Genomic DNA, 23,364 nt, shown 5'->3' with positions numbered 1-23,364 from the left:
AGATTTAAGAAAGGGCTTTAAGAGTGGTGTCCTTTGCCAAAAATATAAGCATTCAGGTTAAACTCTCACTAGCATACTTAGCTCATTAAGACTGCCTTTTCTTAAGTGCACATAATGCTAGAAGCAAAACACAAGTCTGGACTCAAACTACATGAACATCACCGCTGTCATTTTGTTACCCACTTCTCTGCCTTAAAGCTGCACACATATCACCTCCAGGCACCTTTACTCTCTTCAGTCACACATTCGTCTAACCCTTCAGTCAGCCTACAAATCTCTCCACTTTCAGTCTTGCAACTTTCCTTGTTCTCATTTCCAAAATTTTTACTTTGCTGCCCAAACTGCTCTGGTTTGGGCAGCAAAGTAAAAATTATGGAGTAAAAAAATATGAGCGTGAGTGCCCCCAGCACTCACGCTGCACACCAGGTACTACACGTCCCATTCACATCCCTCCTGGGGATTCACTGGTGCGGTCTGAGACAAGAAATAAAAGCCTTGAAATAATAAACTGCTAGCAAAATCAGATCTCTCTGAAGCAGCAGCATTCTCTAAAGTTTCACAGAGACTCCTTGTCTGTGTTTTAGCATAGACTACAGATCCCTCAGGGCAAGAGCCAAGTAATTTATGACATAATTAAAAAAACAACAGCCTTATACTAACTCATTCTTCAAAGAGATATCCTGAGATAATGGTACATATCACTCACCTAAATCTGCGAACAATATGCTATCTATCAAACATCGGTAACTGCCAGTTAAGGTAACTTCCCAGTACCACGCATGCAGGCGATTCGGTAATCTGGTCCACTCACACCCGCGTTTCACAAAATCAACACAGTCAGGGCAGTTTAAGCATCCAATTTACAGACGTTGAAGGTAATACTGTTGGTATTTTCTTTAAACACTTTCAGTAACTGTTCTCACCCACTACAGGGTGCAGCAAACAGAGGCATAAATTAGCATCTCAGTTTGCATGGTGGCAGATGCAAACCAGGCCCTAAGAGTCTGCTTCAGATAATGCAGGACTGTGCCATGACCGGGGGGTGGGGGAGGGCACCACAAGGCTCCATCCCCAGCACCCACTGGAGAAGACACCCTGGGAAATCAGAGGCCTTCACCCATGCTGAGCTCCAGAGGGAAGGTGCTGCCACCCAGCACCCCAGCTGCCTGGTGGCACTCGCCTCACAGCAGGAGATGCACTCTGCTTGGGGCACTGAGTCACCAGCAGAAGGAGCTGGGGGAGGAGGTGAACAGACTCCATAGCATCATGGAGAATAAACAGGACATGAACACAGGCACCTCAGGGACCCTGCAAAGGTTTCTAGAGGATGTTGGGGTAAATTTCTTCACACAGATACTACAGGTGTCATCTTTCAGATCTGCTACTCAGGAAGAAGGAAGAATTTGTTGGGGATATGATAATCAATGGCAGCCTTGGCTGTAACAACCATGAAACAGTGGAGCAGTGAAGGCAAGTAGCAGAACACAGGCCCTGGGCTTCAGGCAAAACTGGCTGGATCATCAGGTTCTGAGGATGGTGGTTAACAGTTCATACTCTAACCTAGAGGCTGATTCCAAGTGAAGTACCACAGAGTGCTACAAGACCTATCCAACTTATTATCGTTACCAATGCTGAGCAGGAGGAGCTGGAACACTCCCCCATCACGTTGTAGATGAGAGAAAATTGGGGAAATGGTTGATACACTTCAGGGCAGAGCTGCCATTCAGAGGGAACTTGACAGGCAGGAGGAATGGGCCACAGAAAACTCATGAAATTCAACGAGGACAAATACAAAGTCCAGCAGCCAGGATGGACTAACCACCTGCAGTGGTTCAGGTGGGGGACTGACCGGCTGGAGAACATCTCTGCAGAAAAGGATGTGGGGGTTCTGGTGAACATCAAGTGAAACATGAGCCAACAGTGTACCCTGGTAGCGATGAAGACAAACAGCATCGATAGGATGTATTGGCTGTATCAACAGGAGCACAGCCAGTAGACTGAGAGAAGTGATTACTCCCCTTTACTTCACACTTGTTGGACCACATTTGGGGTGCCTCAGGGACCTGAACACGAGACAGTCTTTGACAACCTGGAGCAAGTTCAGCAGAGAGCCACAAGGATGGTCACAAGCTGGAGAATCTGCTCCAGGAGAGAAGTCTGAGTGACACAGGCTTGTTCAGATTCAAGAGGAATTTATGAGCGGCCTCCCCCAGTACCTATGGAGAGGTGACCAAGATGATGGAGCCAGGCTCTTTACAGTGGTATAAGACAGGAGAATGAGATATTACAGGGCATAAACTGAAAGAAGAAGTTCTGATCAGGTATAAGGAAAAAGTTCTTCGCTATGAGGATGATTTAGCAGTGGAAGAGGTGATCCAGAGAGGGTGTGGAATCTTTGTTCTTAGAGGTTTTCAAGACTTGGCTGGACAACTCCCTCAGCAGCCTGGTCCAAATTCAGAGTGGACCCTGCTTCGAACAGGAATATGGGCGTGAGACCCTCTAAGGTCCCTTTCAGCCTGATTGAATCTATCTGCAATCAGTATTTTACTTTGGACTAGGAGTTTGCTCTTGAAACGGATCAGATTGTCCACACCTATGACACTTCAGCTTGCGCTACAGAGTTCTCTCAGAGCACACAAAATAAATTTCTTGGGGATGAAACTAAACCAAAAGGCGTGCATCAGCGATCAATAAGTAGTAGTCCACTGGACCAGGCCAGAGAAAACCCAGAGTACCCGCCTTTCTCCAAAACACATATAATGTGGATGCTAGGTACTCAGTACCGTTTTGCTTTCTGGATGCACTTCTACCATGACACACTACTTGCTAATGTAGACATTGTCATCTGAAGAGTTAAGTTTTTCAATTTCAGCAGATGAAAAGGAACACTAGCATATATACCCCAACTTTTTGGCTTTTTGATTCAGACAAATTTTGTCCAAAGATAGAAATGCATGTTACCTGCCTGCAACACTGAACGTGTATGTCCTTACTAGAGCTATGCAGAAGTCTTTTTGCCCTTCTTAACAGTTCCTGCACATTCAAAGCAAAATCAACAAACAAAGCAGTGTTTAGCCCAACTCAGGTCCTCCTGCACTGGAGGATTCCAGCTGGGAGAGAAGAGCAGTAAAGAAATGTGAAGTGCAAGTCCACATCAAAGTCAGGTGACAGTTCATTCATTTTTTTAAACCTTTTGCTGTATATGATCGGTTGATAAACAGGAGTTATTCGAAACAGCCAGACTGTCAGACTTCATTAAAAGTGTCGGTCCACCCAACTGAACATTCAACAGAGATGCTAGCATACCACAGTGTTTTGTAATTCTCCAATCGAAGGCCCACATAGCATCTACAAACAATTCTGTAACAGGAAAATGACTGCAACTCCCAAGAAAGCCACCTCTGTACACACAGGAACGATTTAACGCCGTTAACAGAGGGACACCATTTCCTTTGCAGTTCTCTTCAATATGTAACCTTGTCATGCAGGCAGGATACCTCCTGTGCATCTCTCTTTTTATTCTCTAAACAGCTAGGCACCAAGGCCAATTGTGCTTATGGAACTTCCTAAGTGGGAATGAAGACACGAGCCTGGTGCCCAGCATTTCCTAAACACAGAGCTTTGTAAGTCATCAGGAGTGAATTACCTGCAGATTGCGCACCGCGCAGCAGACCACCCTTCTCCTGATCAAGCCACACACTTCAAAGAAGCATCTGGACACAAAGCACCCTAGAAGAACGTCACTTTAACAGACATAGCTCTTTCCCTCTTGAAGGTTTACAAGATTACAAGATTTCTGAGCCCACATCAGAAAACCACATAAGCCAATGCAAAAAATACTTTTATTTTAAAAACAAACAGCACATCTAAAATGTCTAACATTAACTCTTATTAAAAAATATAAGCACAGTCCCTAGAAAGTTTTCATCTGGATTAGTCTTTTATGGATTGGAACATACTTCATCTGCTGCTACTTCAGGAAAAAAAACTAGCTGGTCAGTTGATCACCTACTATAACGCTACCCTCTTACAGGTAAACCTCTGTCTTACACAGAACTTACCAATGGCCTTTGTGTAATGTCTGGCTCCAAGTAACAGCTCTGGAGCTCTGTACCAGAATGTCACCACAACTGGATCCAAGTCTGCCAATGGCTTCAAAGGTGAGTTGAACAATCTTGCAAAACCCATATCAGCTGGGGCAGGGGAGGAAAGGAAAAAAGAAAAGAAGAGAACGTTTTACATTTTAATACAAATGAAACAGAATTTAACAGTATTGCCAAAAAGCAATTCTAACAAGCCCTCAAAAACATTAAAACTTACAAATCAAAGTTTCTAAGAAAGCAACAGGTCACACATAACAATATTGGGCCAAATCCATCTAAGGCTAAATTCCATTTACTTCATTTATAAGAGTATGAAGGATGATGTTTGACTTTTAAGTGTTTTCATCATGGTATTGTAAAAATTTACATAACACAGATGGCTATTTATTTCACTAGAACTGTAACAGAAACCTGGTTAACTAAAGTCAATAGCAGTAGGTCTCTAATGTACATTTACTCTTCTATTTTTATATAAGTTTACAAAACTGTGAGCCCTTGTGACTGCTGTATATTTACCCAATGCACAAAACCAAAACGACTGCAGTGTAAATTATTTTGCACTATTTTACAAACTATGCCTCCTATTTGATTTGGAGGAGCAAAGTCCAGAATCAGGAAATAGTTTTTAACTAGGAATTAATGAAATCAGTGAGCGTACACTGTTACAGAGGTGTATTTTAAATGTAAGCATTCATTTTATGTAACTCAAAAATCCTCTCTAGAGACAACATTGTAAATAACATTAAGAAATGCTAGATGGGAAAGTACAAAGTTTAGGTGTATATTCAAAACCACACATTTTAATCCAAGTCTGAAACTTCTCTTTTACACAACTTCACCTAGATCTCTCTGCTTCCAAAGTTATGAAATGTCAAGTTACTTTTCTGGCAGTTACCCATATTAATACAAGCCTATGAATCAAAAATGGTTAGCTGAACATTTTCAAATACAACAAAAGTCAATGAATAGAAAAGAGGTTCCAGCACATCACTTCTTTCTTGATGATTGCCACATGCTTTATTAAAAAAGAGTTTATATCCACATGACTAAGGCTTATGATCTGCACAGGTAATTAGATTTTCGATAAAGACCATCACAGCTACATCTGTTTCCCACCTTGACACTGAATAGCCTTTTGCATAGCAAACCTTTGGACCTCTACAAACATATGCATTGATGTTATTTTATATAAAAATAATTAAGAACAAATGCAATTTATAATTAAGAATGTTATACTAATTATAGCAGAAGTCAGAAGAACCCTGGCCATAGCCATTGTTCTATGTGCTTATTACTTTCTTGCTTCTTACGGATGCTTTTATCCCCGCCAGATATCCTTGGCGAGCTTTATAAAAGTCTAATAATATGTTTGGAATCTCTTAACCTTGTAAACTCAGTGAATGAGATCCAAAATTGAACTAGATGTTGTGTACACATGCACTCAAAGAATAATGAAGATTTGTTTCTATCTTACAGTGAAGATGCATTTTTTTTTTAAGCAATCCCTTAGCAGTGCAATGAAATTTTCTCAAAATGTTTACCTATTTTGACTCTTCCTCTTTCAGGACCTTCACCCATTACCAGAATGTTTGCTGGTTTCTGGAAAACAAAAAGCAGAATATTTAGTTGACCAGCCTTTGATGATTATCTTCAAGAATAATAAAATATGTACATTTATTTTATAATGAAAACATTTCTATAAATACCCTTACAAGTCTAAAATTACCATAGCTTTATATTTTGAGGACATTTAGTTTTTATCCCTAGTTACCAATTTCACAATTAGAAAAACAGTGAAGTACTTTGACATTTCACAGTAAGAAATGCAATCTTTAATTAAATTTGCATTTTTACCAGAATGATCACGTTCACTGGTGAGATTTTCTTCTACAGGAAAATTTTGTACCAGGCTAACATTTATGCTACACATCAATAACCTGGCAAGAACTACTTTTTCTAGTATAACTTACTAAAAATTATGCCAAATCTTGGTATGTAAATGCACAGATGAGAGTTGCTTTTGTTATCATATGTAATGAGATTTTTAGAGCTATGCTTGGTTTTAGTGTATGAATGATATGAATGATGAGCCGCTTGTGAACACCATATAAAATCTGCACATCACATCACAGCAATTGTTCTGCAACTAGGATCTAGGTTCCCTCAGACATCAGTAGTCATTCCTTGGAAGCTGTTCCCCTATTGTGTTAAGCTGTAAAGAAGTAAACAAGATTGAAAACTTTAAGTGATTTGAATGAAGAGATGCATAACAAAGTTTCAAAGCAGAATTTTTGGAAGGTTCATCTGAACATTAATTATATTTGAAATCCCTAAAGCCTGGAGAGGTCTGCTTGAGCAGGATTTGTTCAAGAATCTGCAAGAGATGTCCAGAAAGCCAACATCAGAATCTCATGTAATTTCTCAGTTCCTAACATTTGCTGCTATTTACCTAAAATCGGCCCAACCAAGACAGCAAAATTCCAGCTTCCTTGTCGGAATTCTTCACTAAAATTCTGCCTAGTAACCTTGATTGAGAGTTGAGTATGAATCAGAAACACTCCAATAGATCTTTGCCTGAAATCACTATGAAATGTTTTTATTTGTCATGTGAACAGAGCTGATAAAAATGTAGTTACTGCATTGATTTCTAGGTTAGTTTTTTTTCTATAGAAGAATTACGTTGCAAGAGACAAACTGTATAACACCAGGAGATGCACTAAGACAAAATTTAAAATCTAAGCAGATACAACAGGATTCACAAAACAAAACATCTCTTAAGATTCATATTTTACCTGTAATATTACAAGATTCTTCAAGAAGCAGTTTCTTCATAGAAAAATGTACTATTTTATCTGCTGACATAAACCACAACATTCACAGAACAGTTCAGGTTGGAAAGGACCTCTAGGGACCATCAAGTCACCACCCCCCTTCACACGGAAAGCAGGGTCAACTACAGCAGATTGTTCAAGCCTGAGCCCAGTTGGGTCTTAAACACCTCCAGGGATGGAGACTCCACAGCCTTGCTGTGAAACCTCTCCCAGTGTTTGGCCACCCTCACAGTAAAAAAAGGTTTCTTCGTGCATTTAATTTATGACCATTGTCTCTCGTCCTGTCACTGGATCGCATTAAGAAGAGCCTGGCTCAGTTTTTATTACTTCCGCTTATCAGGTATGTATATACATTGGTAAGATCCCCCCCCGAGCCTTCTCTTCTCGAGGCTGAACAGTTCCAGCTCCCTCAGCTTCAGAAAGACACCCCAAACCCCTAAGCAACTTAGTGGTCCTACACATACCAGGGATACACTAGCTTAGAATCTATGGAAGCAAGGAACTTGTCCATTTATGTATTTTTAAGCCAGAATGTTTTCCAGAGGCGTTGTTCCTTTTAAAATTTAAATTTGTACTACTATCTAATCCACTGAGGATCAGAACTCTGCTCAGGCAACCAGCTGAGAATCACGCTGATTCATACTTACCAGATTACATCTCCATTAGCTCTTGTGAAACTCTCTGTGAGAGTTGTGAAGGGAGAGAGAGAGAGGGAAAACAGAGAGGAACAAAGTGTGAAAGATTGGAAAACTTAGTCTTATTTCCAAAAAAGCAAGTCCTTCTCCTGAGGCACCACCACCATCGATGTGGAGATGAGAGGAATTCCATGGACGGCATCCTGATGCCTGCAGGATCCCCACTGATCTGCAGACCCGTCTCAGTAACAGCTTGCATTGCGGCACCTTCCTGAGAGGTGAGAAGCCTTCACTCAAACCCGTTCCTTAAGGCAGAAGGAGAATACACCTGAACTTGCTGCTTATTTCCCACATGAACAAATTGCTGCTTGGCTACCAGTTACTAAAAAGATAAGGACTTTCTGAGTTCCTCTTGCTACTCAGAGCTGTTCTGACTAGGAAAGCATTTTCAGCCGTATGTACGCTGAACCACTCAAAGAGTAACACCAACCTGATAGGACCCATCTTTCCAAGATGAGACAAATGATATACAACTCCTCTGCCCATGAATCTTAATTTAATAAAAATAAACAGCTTCAGAGGACCTCAGAACACAGATCACGTGTTCTGTAGTTGTTTTATATGATAATGGCTTACACACTGTAAAGTAAAACTCCTCACCTCCCCAGAGTCTTCACGGTACAGAAGGCACGTGGAGAGCAACCCAGCCCTTGGGGAGCAGGGTTCTCTCCTCGGGGCCTCAGCTGAACAAGCGGCACCACGGCAGCACAGCAGAACTTCAGGTGCTCAGGTATGGAGGAAAGACTTTGGGTTATTTCAGAGGGATTAATCTGGCTGCAGAGAACCTCAAGAAAGTAGGTAACGAATGTTTCCGTCATGAGAGGACTGCTAAAGGGAATGCAGACAACTTCTGCTTTTTCAGAAAGGGAGAACATGTTAGTCTGATCTCTGGATATGTAGGAGCGTTTTAGTCAGAGACAGTCACTTAATAGTCTACTATAGAATTACAGTCTCATATACTATAGTTACTGGACAGCTGTAAAAATAGATTAAAAAGCGGGAATTAGAGAATTTAAAAAGCCCAGTACTCATGTATTTTCAGGTTACAGACAAGTTATAAGCACCAGTCTATTCCTGAAACAAATCCTGCTGCTATTCACGTGAAGATGAAAACTGCGTTTTAGATGGAGTAGAACAAGCAGGCTCAAGCAGCTAAGAAACCAAAATCTGACGCAGAGTACATCATGTCTGTTTCCTGACAAGACAGAATTTTATTCCAGAAGGTTTGAGAAGCCCTGCTTAAAATCATTAACTTCTTAGTAAAGGGTGAGGTAACTCAACAAGGACTAAACTTCTGAGCCAGTTACATCCCAATTAAAACCCTCTCTATTTTCCTCAAACTCTCCCCTTGCTGAGAACACAAAACACCAGCTGGGAAGCAAAGTGATGCTGCTGTCTCCACCTATCTAGTTGCTATAGAAACAACCGAAACAGTAAGAGTTAGGAGTCTCACATTTAGGATCAGCTATAAAAACGAACAGAGAAAACCTGCTGAGAAATGCAGTTGAGGTTTGTCTAAAGCATATCTGCAAAACGAGCAAGGTCAACAGCAACAAACAACTGGAGCAAAAACCTGAAATATCCGCAAAAAGGGAAATAGATGGCAGTAATTGAATGGGTTCTTTACAAGTAATAAGCATGGATAATGTATTTACTTTTCTACATCAGTGGGAGAGTGGGAATAAAGCAATTAACATATCTTGGTGGGAGAGAAATTAAAATGTTGGGCTAACGAGTATGTTTTCATAAATAATAGAAGTATCATAAATGGGACTCATAAGGACATCCATATTATCTTGATCAATATGCTTCCTATTTAAATATTCAGACAGTAGATTAGAATAAAGGTTGAAGGAAAAGAAACCATGTATGGTTTTGAAAGAGAATAACGGGTCAAAACAGGAACAACAGCCTAACAATAGATGGCAATACTTTAGTTTTAATGGTTATTGTTGTCATCTCCTCAAGTAAAGCGGTGACACAATTCTTAAGAGATTTGGTGCAGAATTACATTCCTGTGAGAAAACGTCCACAGGGACATACCACTTTCCATACACCATTCTTTATTGTTTATACCCAAACAAATGTGTTTCCCTTTTGGAATGTATCACTGGACAAAGAATCCACTGAAATTAAGAGGCTTCTATTGTAAAAGATATTGCAAGTCTTTAGATAAAAGCTCTCCCTACAATTAAAGAAACTGGCTTGTGATGAGGTCTTTTCAAGTCTCAGTTATGTAAAGAAGCAACTGTAAACAGCACAGCGTTGATACACAGATGCACTTTCAATTCACAAGCCAAAAACAAGAGTCGTGGTGATTTCTCCTTAGCTTTTAGCACACTGCTCTATAAATGACAAAGGTCCTAAGCAAGATGACAGTGTTCCACTCTGCGGGCACTGCTCAAAAGACCACTGAGCCTCTAAATTCAAGATTCAGAGGGAGCTGCAGATTGTTCACAGAAATCCGCACACAAAGCTTTTGCTCCTCTCATCCACAAAGACATGAAGGCACTTTCCTGCCTTAAGTCAACGCCATTCAAACCCAGACTTTGTTTTCAGATCAATGTACTGGCTCACTGGTACTCACACTTTTGATAACAATTGATCTAATTCATGTAGGATTTAAAAAATAAATGGTTCTAAAAGCATTTTATTATGCACTGCAAATCTCCAAATCATTATCACTTCCATTCACATTACTTCCATATATTGAAAACACTATAGAAAATTTATCATCACTTCCCTCTCCTTTTTTAGGAAACTGTTTGGTCAACATTTTTCAGATACTGAAGCACTAGACAAAAGCACACCACAGAGTAAAATATCTTCACATCTGCTTCTCTTCACAAGTCTTACATACTGTGAACTCTTATTTGAGTCACTGCTGTGATCACGCGGCATCACTTTCAACCTGTTTTTTTTTAGCTGTTACCCTTAACTTTAAAAAAAAAAAGCAACACCTATTGAATTACATCTTTTTTCCTAGATTTGTAAATCCATAAAATTTTCTTCTACTGTTTCTCTACTCTGTCAAAATGATTGACCTTGCAAAGCAGTATCATTAACAATTCTCATCAGTATATTTATAAATTAATTCAACTCAATAATGTTTCTACAGATATTATCAAATTGAGCAAGGCCAAAAATAAAGCTGATTACTACAGTACATAATCTAAAAAGGCAGTGAAATCACAGGGAATACAAAATGCTTTGAAATAGTATATAATTCAAATGAAATAAAAGCTTGTTTAAATCTAGAAAGAAGGAAAAAAAACAGAGGCAGACAGATTATGTAGATATATAGCAACACAAGTAGCAAAAGTACCACAGAAGGCTTTTATGGTTCAATTAAAAAAAAAAAAAATCAGTCCAAAAGTTTTTGCAATAAAAAATGAAAATACAAACAAATGTGGACACGTAAAATTTTACAGCTAAGTGTCACCAGATTGTTAACTTTAAATGTGAAAATGTGCTTGATTATCATCAAGCGACACCAAAAACATTTTCAAACATATTTGTAGCATGTAGGAAACTAAATTTAATGCATATGAACATAGTTATTAATAGGTTAATAATACATACAAGGTGACAATTATTTTTACCTCTACTCCTGCTTCTTGTAAAAATAAGTTAAAAATGAAACATGTACAGAATTGATAAAAACATGGAAGTGTGTGCCATGGTTGGAGAGGGAAAAAAAATCTTTTGCATAATTATGAGAGATGGAAACTGGATATTCCATCATAAACCATGGTGTCAAATTATGTCAGGGACTTAAGTATTTCATAGCTGCTGAACTGATATGGTCAAAATAATCACAAATTCCAGATACCAGAAATTCTAATAGCAACCACAAGTGTAGAATTTACCTCGAGCTCTGGGACTGACGGTAAATAGCTAGAAGTAGGAACAAAGTGTACAGAAGATATCTGAAATATTTCTTTGGAATGCCTTAGATAAAGATTTTGGTTAAACACATTCCTTGCCTGTATCTGTTACGTGTTGTGAGGGGAAACGTACCGTTTTCATATTGAAGCTAGCTATCTAAGAGATCTTTTCATGTTTATACATTCTTATCAAACTCCTCTACACACAGAAAGCAAAAGCAAAGGAAAACATAAATACTAAAACTATGCCTACAATGCAACCACAGATTTGCACACACTAAAAAAAACAAGTCTGTGAAATAAACTTATCTAGCCTACAACAACAGCAAAGATGTGACTACGCAGGCTTCGTTACAGACTGATTTAAACCAGCCCGTGACTCTGGATACTCTTTGGAGAATCAGCCAAAAATCACACAATGCTTTGGGCTGGACAGGACTTCTGGAGGTCACCCGGTGCTCAGAACAGGGAGGTCACCCTGCTCAAAACAGCGCCAACTTCAAAGACAGAACCAACTTGGAAGCTGCATCAGGTTGCTGCGTGTCATACCCAAGGGAGCTGCAATTCTCCAAGGATGGAGGTTCCTCAGCCTTTGTGGTGGGCAACCTTGCATTGTCTGAGCACCCTCATGGCGAAAAATCATATCCCATCACCGAATCAAAACATCTCTTGAGGAAATGTGTGTCTGTGCCCCTTCCTCTGCATACCTCTTAAAATGGCTTCATCTTTTCAACAACCCTATAATAGGCAGTTAAAACCCATCCTGCAAATGCTGCATGCTGCTGAGTGCAGTGGCAGCAAGGCTGAGACACGCAAAGCTGTCTCCGTCATCCTGTTATAGTCCTATTGCACCTTTGGCTGGACAGTTACACAGCTATACATTTAACACTGGAAATATGTATTCGAGATGACAGTCAGCCCAGAAGTCCAGACTCTGCAACGCACTCGCTACAAATGTATTTCACCAGGGGAAAGACAGACCTTTTTCTTCCCTCCCTTCATTTTAACCAAATCAATTTAAATCACACACAGATAAACTACCTAGTATGTTCTATTCCAGTTGCTATGCCTTCAGTTACTCTTGTATATAACCATCCTTATGATAATGAAATCAGTGGTCAGGTAAACTATTCATTTCTCTGGTTTAGTTCATTTTTCACAGGTTGGATGTTCTCTTGAGAGGTAATTAAGCATATACCTCAACCGACATTAATTCTTTAAATTCACTCCACTCAGCCCTACCCAGGCACTCTGCCAAAATAGCCAAAACATCCATGTTCCTTGTAAGAATGTTCTGCTTAAAAGTCAATTTGAAACAATGGTTTCTTAGGCAAGAGCTAGAAAATATATTTAATTTATAAACTCAAGGTGTTTAATCATTGTTGAAACAGGAAAAGCCTAATCACCAAACTCTATTCCCTGGTTAATCAATAGGTAATACAGTTGCAGTTATGTCACTGGAAAATGGACTGTAAACACAAGGGGAATATGAAATAAGATCAATCACAAGTGGAGTACAGAATTCTGGGCTACACAGAAGTTCAGAAATGAAACAATCTTCCTTCCACACGCCATTTCTTTCAGGTTTCTTACGGCTGACAGACCATTAAATTACTGCAAGGCAAAAATGAAAACTCCAGACAACTTTCGATGCTGAGCATTGCTTCTATTATGACAATCTGCACAGCGTACGACTGTACCAGTGGTTTCATCCCAATCAATGACAATGCAGTTCAAGTGAAAAGAATGAAAAAACCTCACATTAGAAGAATGCCAAACCATTTGACACAAATTACATTTTATGTTGCTATGCAACATTATCCAAAGCATCCTGCTAGTGCTAGTGCTGCAGTAGCATATTTGAACTTAAAATGTTATGTGCAACTTTGAGCAGGACAAAGAAGGGGGAAGATGGAAACAAAGAGAAAGATATGATCACAAATTATCAATTAAAAATAAAATGTCATAAACCAAATGTTTAATAAATACACTGAACTCACATTGTCCCTGGGATTTTCTACACATTACAGTACACACTCCAGCAAAATTCCTAAGAAGCTACTCAGCAATCTGTCAGGGCCTTGTCTTCAGGCCTCGTCTGGGAGCACCAAGGAGAGCACGGCACAAGACAGATCGCTCAACATCTGCTAGCCCATTTCTGAGCAGTGCAGATGTGCAGGCCCATCGTGCATGGGAACAGCAGAAAGACTCGGCTCAGAAATAATTGGGAAGAATGTTCTGCTTTTTAATATATTACAAAGAGGAAATGGACAAATAAATTTCACTCCATAAAAGCACAGTCAAAAAACTTCCTTTGTTGCGGCTTAAAGAGACATTCTGAATGCCCCAAGATACTGCAGTCAAGCCAAGTTTATGCATCTCTGCCATCAAGTCCTTATTAGATATTCTTCACACACGATCTTTACTCAGAATAACTACCCAAAGGCAAATAAACTGAGAAGATATTTGCACATGTGAAACATTACAAACACTACCACCTTCTTCACCTTTTTAAAGGCAAAAGCTAAGAGACAGCAAGCCTGACAGAACACTAATGTGAGAAAGCCTACAACTGTACTAACCTTGGGACTAGAGTTTTAGAGGAGGTGGAAATGAGAGGATGAGAGTCTCACCTGTTCCCACTGTTGGAATTCTTCGCTTATTTGCATTACTTTGTTTCTGTTACAGCAGCATGAAAATTAGAATCATTGAACAGTCTGGGTTGGAAGGGACCCTTAAAGGTCATCTAGCCCAACACCCCCCGCAGTGAGCAGGGAGACCTTCTACTAGATCAGGTTGCTCAGAGCCCCATCCAACCTGACCTTGAATGTTCCAGGGATGAGGTATCTACCACCTCTCCGGGAAACCTGTTCCAGTGTTTCATCACCCTCATTGTAAAAAATTTCTTCCTTATACTTAATCTAAATCTACCCTCTTTTAGTTTAAAACCATTACCTCTTGTCCTATTGCAACAAGCCCTGCCAAAATACACCTTCCAGTTGCGGCACTCAATTCCACCATTGCCATATCCTGGTATTTGTTTTATACAATATTCTGACTACTCTTCCCGGTTTAGTAAGGTTACTAAGACAGCAGGGTGAAGCCTCTATCCAATCAAAGGACAAACGACTGAAAGTGAGACTGCTGACACTGTCATAAAACATTTTGTTAATTGCCTTTCACAAAGTATCTTTGGCAGTAAAACTTCAATACCTCCATCCCCCTGAGAGTCTGGTAGAGGTAAAGAATTAACAAAGCTTTTCTGACTGCAGTAAATAATATAGAACCAAACGAATAGATATAAGTGTAACCCATTTTCATAAAACATTTTGTTAATTGCCTTTCACAAAGTATCTTTGGCAGTAAAACTTCAATACCTCCACTTTTCTGAGAGTCTGGTAGAGGTAAAGATTTAACAAAGCTTTTCTGACTGCAGTAAATAATATAGTACCAAACGAATAGATATAAATGCAACCCATTTTCATTACAAACCAGCTTCTGCCTGGATAGCTTAGATTGATCAAATTAGGTTGAAATATTAGAAGTCCTTTAACGAAAATTTCAAAGGAGGAAAAGAATTTTAAAAAGGTAGCATGACTGTCTAGAGAGGTTACTTCCATGTTGAGTGGATCTTAAGAGTCCCTTTTTGTCTGCACACACACATAGGAATATAGCTTAAGGGACTTGGAACTATGGAATATATTTCTTTTCTTATTATTTTAGGGTATAAAATTTTCACAAGGTTTAGAAAAGCAAAGAATACATTAAGCTTTACAGGATTTTAACAACCAAAGGTTTATGTCTAATAATACTTCATATTGTTTAATTAGCTGTTGTCAGTTTATTCCATACATTATTTTGCAGCATTAAGCTACATTATTTATCCACTTTCCACATATGCTCTTTTCCTACACTTTCAATCTCAAAGGAAAAAAGATAAAGACCCACTTCTCCTCCCTGCCTCTTTCCTGCTGAGTGTAAAGACTAGAAAATCGAATCCTCATATGATCAATTTAAATGTCTGTTACACTATAGCATCAACTTCTCTTTTGTGTGGAAATTATTTACAACGTAACCCCAATCTTTCTATAATCCTTCTCAGAGTATCTTCTGGAAGGAAACTCTTGGCTTCCAATATCTGCAGGGATAAGGTACATGTCGCCATGGTTTCTCCAGCAGATCACTGTTCAGACTTCAGGAAGAAATTTTATCACCCTAACACAAGCCTTGACGCCTACAGCAATACTAATTGGGATTTGACAGTCCAGCAGACAATGAGGTCTCAGACTCATCATCCAGTTACCACATTCTAGATGACTTACTAATGTATCAGTTAAGGCAGCACAACCTCACGTGGCCTGCAGTGGAAAAAAGCAACTATGGACCACAAAGTGAGCACCTGCACAAAGTACCACTGCTCAGCCGACACATTTGCTACAAACAAAGTTAAGAAAAACACAGCCTTTAAAATCCATCCTAACAGAAACTCTTTCCCTAGTTTGCCACCATCACTCTGCTTGCCCCAGGCCCCAGACAAAATCTCTCTCCACCTCTTAGTCAGTTCATACTAAAGCTATTCCCTCCCTCCTCAGTTTCCTGACTTTCGGGGGATCATCAGGCCCATTCAGGCTCTGAGTTTTAAGGAGGTGAGTACCAATGGCCGGCTTCTTTACCAACAGTTGTATTTCAAACCCAGTCTTGTATCATAAAGTTGGAGAAAACTGATTCTCCTAGTTCCTCGTTGGAGGCTGTCCCAAGTTGTCTCCATCTGAACAAGCAGCTATGGAGTTTTTAAAGTAACCAATAAATGTGGCCTGCCTGGGGCGTGCTACAACTGTGGTAACAAATGCTCAATTTTATTTCCACCATTATTTAGAAATGCAATTGTCTCACAACATAGCCAGAGTTTATAGGAAAGCAGAATCCCTACGTCATCCCAAGTGCTGTCCCGCCCCAGGCAGCCCACAGCGGCACAGCCAAGCCCCTTAAAGCAGGGCTCCGGGTAGCTGGAGTGCTCTGCCCCGTGCCAACAGCCTGCTCTTGCGCTCGAGCTGCTCCGCTGCAGCTGGGGCTGCGCTGGTTCCTTCAGATCCAAAGGCACTAACGGGATTACAGGAGGCGGTGAACCTAACAGGAGACATAGCAAAACATTTCTGGATACACTGCCATACCAGTATTCAGTACTAGAGTTCGATATTACAAAGTCAGTGAAGGGTCATACAGGGTATGACGATCCTCTTAAGCTTTTTTAGGCTGGTTTCATGTAGAAGAAAAAGTTCGGCAGAGGTAACAAATGATATGTTTAGAGACAGACTCATAAGTTCTAATATTTCTACTTGTTTTCTGAAGCCTGAAAGAGATTTATTAATTCCCTGTAAGTTTTAGATACTCCCACACAAATGAGATAAAGAGATATTAAGTAGCACATCTGTATGTATTTATGTTAACGATGATATTATAATGTTTCTCAATACCAAGTATTTTTAATGTATGCACCCTCTGTAAAATTTAGAAGAATACTGCATTCCCTCTCTGCTCACTTCATCAGTAAATGCTATGGCAAGGAGCCTTATCTTCAGCTGGCATTCAAATTTTTATGGCATTCCTTCTGTAGTACAAGTTCCAAACTTCACTGCAGCATAAGCCCAGTCTGACAATAAAGGTCTATATCTGACTGAAGAATTGAAGACTTAACGCTTAAATCAACACTAATTCAGAATTATCAGCATCTCAAAACAATTTGAAACCTTCTTTTCAAGACAATTCTTCAGCTAAATTAAAGGTCATATGTGCTTAAGCAGATTTTCCACCAATTCAAAATAATTTTCTAACTGGCCTGGCAGGAATAAGCATAAACCACTTGAATCCAAAACATACTTTCATTAACAACCACAAAAAACTGAAAGTTACAGATCTAGAACACTGCTGTTCCAAACATGAGCAAACACAGCCTACAGAACAACCGAATTCAAGTGTTTTATTGTTTCTTTATGCAGCCCTTCTTGTACACAAAGGGCAGAATGGGTAAAGTTACTGAACAAACGGCTCTTGCTTCGGAAAGCTCGAGTCAGAGAGGCCAGTACCAGGCACAGGAGCAAACGCAGAGCAATGCACGTCATGTAGGGAAGAAATCGGGGAATGGTGACATGAGAGGTTCTTTCAAGCAAAGACCAACCGATAAAACAACAGAGATGGCAGGAGCAAGGGATAGAGACCAAGGAAAGTGTCTGCAGCCACAGGCATTGCTGGTGGAGACTGAGAAAGGTATACGAGCAATGGAGGAAAACCTGGCTCAGAATACCGAGCTTGAAAATCTGAACTTGGTTCAAGAAAAGAAAAACTATTTCAAGTTAAGATTTAATATGCCAGTTAAAAAGTTATGGAGACCACAAATTATCTTTAAAGACTTTCAAGCATTTACCCCAGTTACTGCTGTATGTACAGTCCAAAATAGTTAAGATTTCTTGTCTTGGAAAAGACAAATATTTTCATTTCTCAGATACTGTAGTATTTGCACAACTTGATAAATATTGATTTTCAGTAATTTTTTTTTTTTAACATGAAATAGTTTCACTTTGTAGAATACCATTTGTAATTTGTGTTTCAGTATCAACAGTTACAGCCTAAAACCAGTTGGAAGCAAAGGCTGTAAGTACTGTTAAGTACCACACTGTCTCAGGCACGAGAAATATTTTTCCCTACGCATAACTGCTTCTACGGTTTCCAGGTTTTCACTCAGAAAAACATCACTTCCCTATCCCAAACAGCCTTTCTTTCTGTAGAATACTTTGCACACGTTCATTTCAAACCAGCACCTCCAAAATTTCAGAATAAAGATTCTCCAAATATCAAGGCAAAGTACACTGGACACAACTAAGGACGATTCATAACTCCACAACACTATCACTTCTGAGCTGTGAAGACTGCTCCTTCCTTTCCATCTATAAATCTCTTACTAGCAGCAAGATAGTGTCTGAGGGTAAAAATTTCACAAGAGTTTAGCCATCCTATTCTGGAACCTAAAAACTCTGGCCACAAAGAGCTCATATAGCACTTGGGTGCTAGTGGGAAATGCCTGGACCACTCATACATTTGCTTGAATAACCAAATGCAGTAGGCTCGGCACTTCTCAACAGCAGAAACGGGATGTGAGATCCCACTTAAAAACTCGTTTGTATATACATCCATTAAACAGTCATGGTTACATTAATAGTATTTTCTACAGGCACTTTCATGTGCAGCGTAACACATTTGGAACAGCCTTAGAAATGTCTGCAGCTAGATGAACAAATTAATTAGGCTAAGTGAAAATGTGAGTTGTCAGCACCTCTGCTAACATGCGGGTAACTACCATGGGCACACTCTTATCGTGTGGTATCTTGCAGTACTGCACTTAGCAACTTGCTCCTTTCCATGAAGGAATAAAGGTATCTTTTATTTACCGCAGGACAGCGCTGGTGAAAGTGTGCCCACAGGCAGGTAGAGCAGCTAAAGAGTTTCGAGTTCATATTACAGAATCACAGAATAGTAGGGGTTGGAAGGGACCTCTGTGGGTCATCTAGTCCAACCCCCCCGCCGAAGCAGGGTCACCTACAGCAGGCTGCACAGGACCTTGTCCAGGCGGGTCTTGAATATCTCCAGAGAAGGAGACTCCACAACCTCCCTGGGCAGCCTGTTCCAGTGCTCCGTCACCCTCAGAGAGAAGAAGTTCCTCCTCATGTTCAGACGGAACTTCCTGTGCCTCAGTTTGTGCCCATTACCCCTTGTCCTGTCACTGGGCACCACTGAAAAGAGCTTGGCCCCATCCTCCTGACACCCACCCTTCAGATATTTGTAGGCATTTATAAGGTCCCCTCGCAGCCTTCTCTTCTTCAGGCTGAACAAGCCCAGTTCCCTCAACCTCTCCTCGTAGTGGAGATGCTCCAGTCCCCTCACCATCCTTGTAGCCCTCCGCTGGACTCTCTCCAGTAGCTCTTCATCCTTCTTGAACTGGGGAGCCCAGAACTGGACACAGTACTCCAGATGAGGCCTCACCATATTCTCGCTTGCACTCACTATGAAGTTGTCTCCATCAAGAAAACATGCTTATACTCTGACTTGCAAGTCTCAGATGAAGAGGTTCCTCAGTTTAGAGACTACACATAAGTGAGCTGTAGCAGAGCAGTGGAGAAATCTCTCTGGATTAATAATGAGTTTAACCGTCTGCCCCAATTTCTTACTGCGTTTACAAAGTCAGTACCAGATTGAGGCAATGACATTCCATCAAATTCATGATTCTTCCATTATGGCTTCCATAATGTTTATGGTAGCTCTCCAACCCTCAAATTTAAAATAACTGAGGTAAGAAAAGAGTGTTTGTGTTGAGCATATCTGATCTAGTGACTTGAAGTGTCCATAGAAATTACGAAGTTTATTAAAAGTTGCAGAGTAGCTAGTAAAATGTTAATCTTCTGTCCTAAAATTGTTTTGATTTGTAAATGTAAACAGAAGAAAAAATACGTTGTAATAAGCAATGAAGGCAACCAGGCCAGAATAACATACACAAGCAGCAAAGTCATCACTTCCGTTCTTCAGAAGTCTACAAGAATTTTTGGGGGGAAAGTAAGTGTATTAAATATAATTAGTTTGGAGTATTGAGTGTAATGTAGTGCTACAATGTGGCATTTCAGATACTAAAAGTTTGTTTCTGTAGTATATTGCTAGTACCTTCATTTTTATTTTACTACCTAATAAAAATGCATCAAAAGACAATTATGTTAACAGATGCATTCATGAACAAATATATTAGGTATTCGTATTACTTGTCCTCATTAAGGCAAACCAAAAAGCAGTTCTTGGCAGGATATAAATTGGTGGTGCTTAAATATTTCAGGTAGCCAACTTAAGACAAGGTGTGGGAGTCTGATTGTTAACCACTTTTGAAGATTAGGCTCTTTCCAAATGACACATACAACACAAAACCAAAAAATCATTAAGTCATCTTAGAAGAATTTAACCTAACATGTTATTAATTATTTATTAACTTGTTCATGTCTAGAGTTATCTACAACACTTATAGTTCTATAGGAAGCATCAAGACCCCTCTCATACACTGAGCTGAAGTTACTGTACTGTATCTAATACCAAGTGGAAGAGCTAATTAGTTATTGACTTGGAATGCCTACAGCTCGTTTTCAGCACCAGTTATTAAAAGGTTTTTCAATCAGTCACCAATCAGGGTTGATTCTGGACTGAAGTCTGCGGCTGAAGATTTTTCAGACACAGCTACAAAGTTGCCGTGCAAAGTAACTGCAAGTTAATTAATCACGATATGGGATCAGCTTGACACCTCCAAAAACCCTGTAGCCAGTAATACATATACTTCCAATAATATAAATAAGACAAACATTTCTGGAAAGTTAAATTTTTTTGTTTGTTGTTTTAAAGTGTAAGGACAAAACATTATCTGCTGTTAAAAAAAAGCAGCCTGCCAAACCCAAAATGCACAGAGCCCTTTTTTTAATTTTGACAAGGATTTTCCCAGAAATCATCATAGAATCATCACAGAAGGATCAGAGAATGGTTTGGGTTGGGAAGGACCTTGTAGATCATCCAGTTCCAACATTCTATGCTATGGGCAGGGACACCTTCCACTAGACCAGGTTGCTCAGAGCTCCATCCAACCTGGCCTTCAACACTTCCACAGAGGGGGCAGCCACAGCTTCTCTGAGCAACATGTTCCGGTGCCTCACCACCCTCAGATTTAAGAATTTCTTCCTAATATCTAATCTAAATCTACCTTCTTTCACTTTGAAGCCATTACCCCTTGTCCTATCACTACATGCCCTTGTAAAAAGTCCATCTCCAGCTTGCTTTCAGGCCCCCTTCAGGTACTGGCAGGTTGCTATAAGGTCTCCCCGGAGCCTTCTCTTCTCCAGGCTTAACAGCCCCAACTCTCTCAGCCTTTTCTCACAGGAGAGGTGTTCCAGCCCTCTGATCATTTTTGTGGCCCTCCTCTGGAACTGCCCCAACAGGTCGATGTCTGTCCTGTGCTGAGGGCTCCAAAGCTGGACACAGGACTCCAGGTGGTGTCTCACCGGAGCAGAACAGAGGGGCAGAATCATAGACTCATAGGTTGGAAAAGACCTCTAAGATCATCAAGCCCAGCCATCCACCCAACACCACCACGACTACTAAACCATATCCCAAAGTGCCACATCTACATGTTTTTCGAACGCCTCCAGGGATGGGGACTCCACCACCTCCCTGGGCAGCCTATTCCAATGTCTGACCACTCTTTCAGTAAAGAAATTTTTCCTAATATCCAATCTAAACCTTCCCTGACGCAACTTGAGGCCATTGCCTCTCGTCCTATTGCTAGTTAGTTGGGAGAAGAACCACCTCCCTTGATCTGCTCCATATTGCTTTAGATGCAGCCCAGGATATGGCTGGCTTTCTGGTCTGCGAGCGCACATTGTCAGGTCATGCTGAGTTTCTCATCAATCAGCACCCCTGAGTCCTTCTTCTCAGGGCTGCTCTCAATCCATTCTCCGCCCAGCCTGTACAATCCTCAAGTGCTTTACAAAAACTAGATATAAACTAAAACATGTCAGAACTATAGACTGCAGTAGCTTAAACATACATGACCATAATCACACTATTAATTATTAAAGCTATGAATGGAACACTAGAAGGCATAGGGAAAGATTTGGTACATATAATTTTGAACAAGGAAAGACAGAAAAACTGTTTTGGGAAGCAAAAGCCTGAAGAAACCCAGTCCCAAAATCTGTTCTGAGGCAGACCCACCACAGCAGGGACCATTACCCACTTCAGAATCTAGAGATCCTTACGTTTTAATGAGTCTATGAAGTTTTTGAATTATTATGGTACTTTTAACAAGATCCTAAAATAAAGGAGGGTCACTACATCTGGAATAAGTGAACATTTCACCCCTGTGTCAGTCAAGGTATGAAACGTAACATTCTACCTGTACCAGCCACTACAGAACTCAAAATTGCGAAGGCCATAGGGAGGAGCAATAATTAAGCTTCTGACAATGAAGAAAGAGTAGTATTTCAGGGAAGTCAAAGCTGAGTCAAGGTTATATGAGTAATGTTAAAGAGGTGGCAAAAGGCAGATCAACAGATATAGGAACGTGGGCAGAGGAGCAGGAAGTTGGAAGCAAATGAAAGATTTGCGTCAAGAAGGAAAACAGAGAAGAGTTGTGAAGAAGGCTCTACATGCCAAAAACAAAACCTGAAATAGTTCAGAACTAATGATAATATTTTTCCATTCAACAATTATGCCTTTTTTAAAAATGAAAAACAACCTGCATAGACATGCAGTGGCTGTGAGATACCACCAATTCCTGAGAAACGTTCTGTGATTCATGCCAAAAACACGTGCATGTTAGCGTGTCCTAGGTCAAGCTGTCCTAATTTTTTTTTATTTTTTTTAAACAACATCAAACACATAGTACACTTTCTTTGAAAGACGTGATTGTCCTTGCTATAGCAAATTTGCCCCAATTTACTGGGAAAAATGTCTATGTTTTTAGTCCTCGAAGTTTATGATTTACCTCACTGTTGATGTTGCCAGTAAGTCCTTGGACATTCTCACAAAACATCAAGTGCTTAAAATGCAAATAAACTCCCTGTGGGAACTTTTATTTTCTTCTTTCAAACTGCATAAACAAGCTAGGTGCTCAACTCTTGCTCCTCAAAGCTAGACTATGACTTTTGCAAAGCCTACCATGCAACGAAATGCCTTTGAGAAAACTCCTAGCTTTCAGAACATACCATCAGAGCACTTTCTACTCCGTGTTACTCTGTCCCATGTTTTGTATATGCTATGCCCATCAGCCGAA

The 23,364-nt window shown here is 40.1% G+C and overlaps 1 protein-coding gene across 3 annotated transcripts in view; it reads right to left on the bottom strand.

The window, feature by feature from the left end:
* CDK19 (cyclin dependent kinase 19) overlaps nt 1–23,364 on the bottom strand; it is a 133,460-nt gene that overhangs the window by 34,290 nt on the left and 75,806 nt on the right. For all 3 annotated transcript variants that reach the window (XM_075414211.1, XM_075414213.1, XM_075414212.1), the window contains 2 exons: nt 5,645–5,702; nt 4,062–4,193 (listed from right to left, as the gene is read on the bottom strand). In XM_075414211.1, the coding sequence (XP_075270326.1) occupies nt 4,062–4,193; nt 5,645–5,702 (190 nt within the window). The remainder of the gene's footprint in view (nt 1–4,061; nt 4,194–5,644; nt 5,703–23,364) is intronic.

The sequence above is a fragment of the Opisthocomus hoazin genome, chromosome 2 (assembly GCF_030867145.1).
Source record: "Opisthocomus hoazin isolate bOpiHoa1 chromosome 2, bOpiHoa1.hap1, whole genome shotgun sequence".
In the NCBI taxonomy this organism is placed as follows: domain Eukaryota; kingdom Metazoa; phylum Chordata; class Aves; order Opisthocomiformes; family Opisthocomidae; genus Opisthocomus; species Opisthocomus hoazin.
This window is presented reverse-complemented; position numbering and strand designations above follow the sequence as displayed.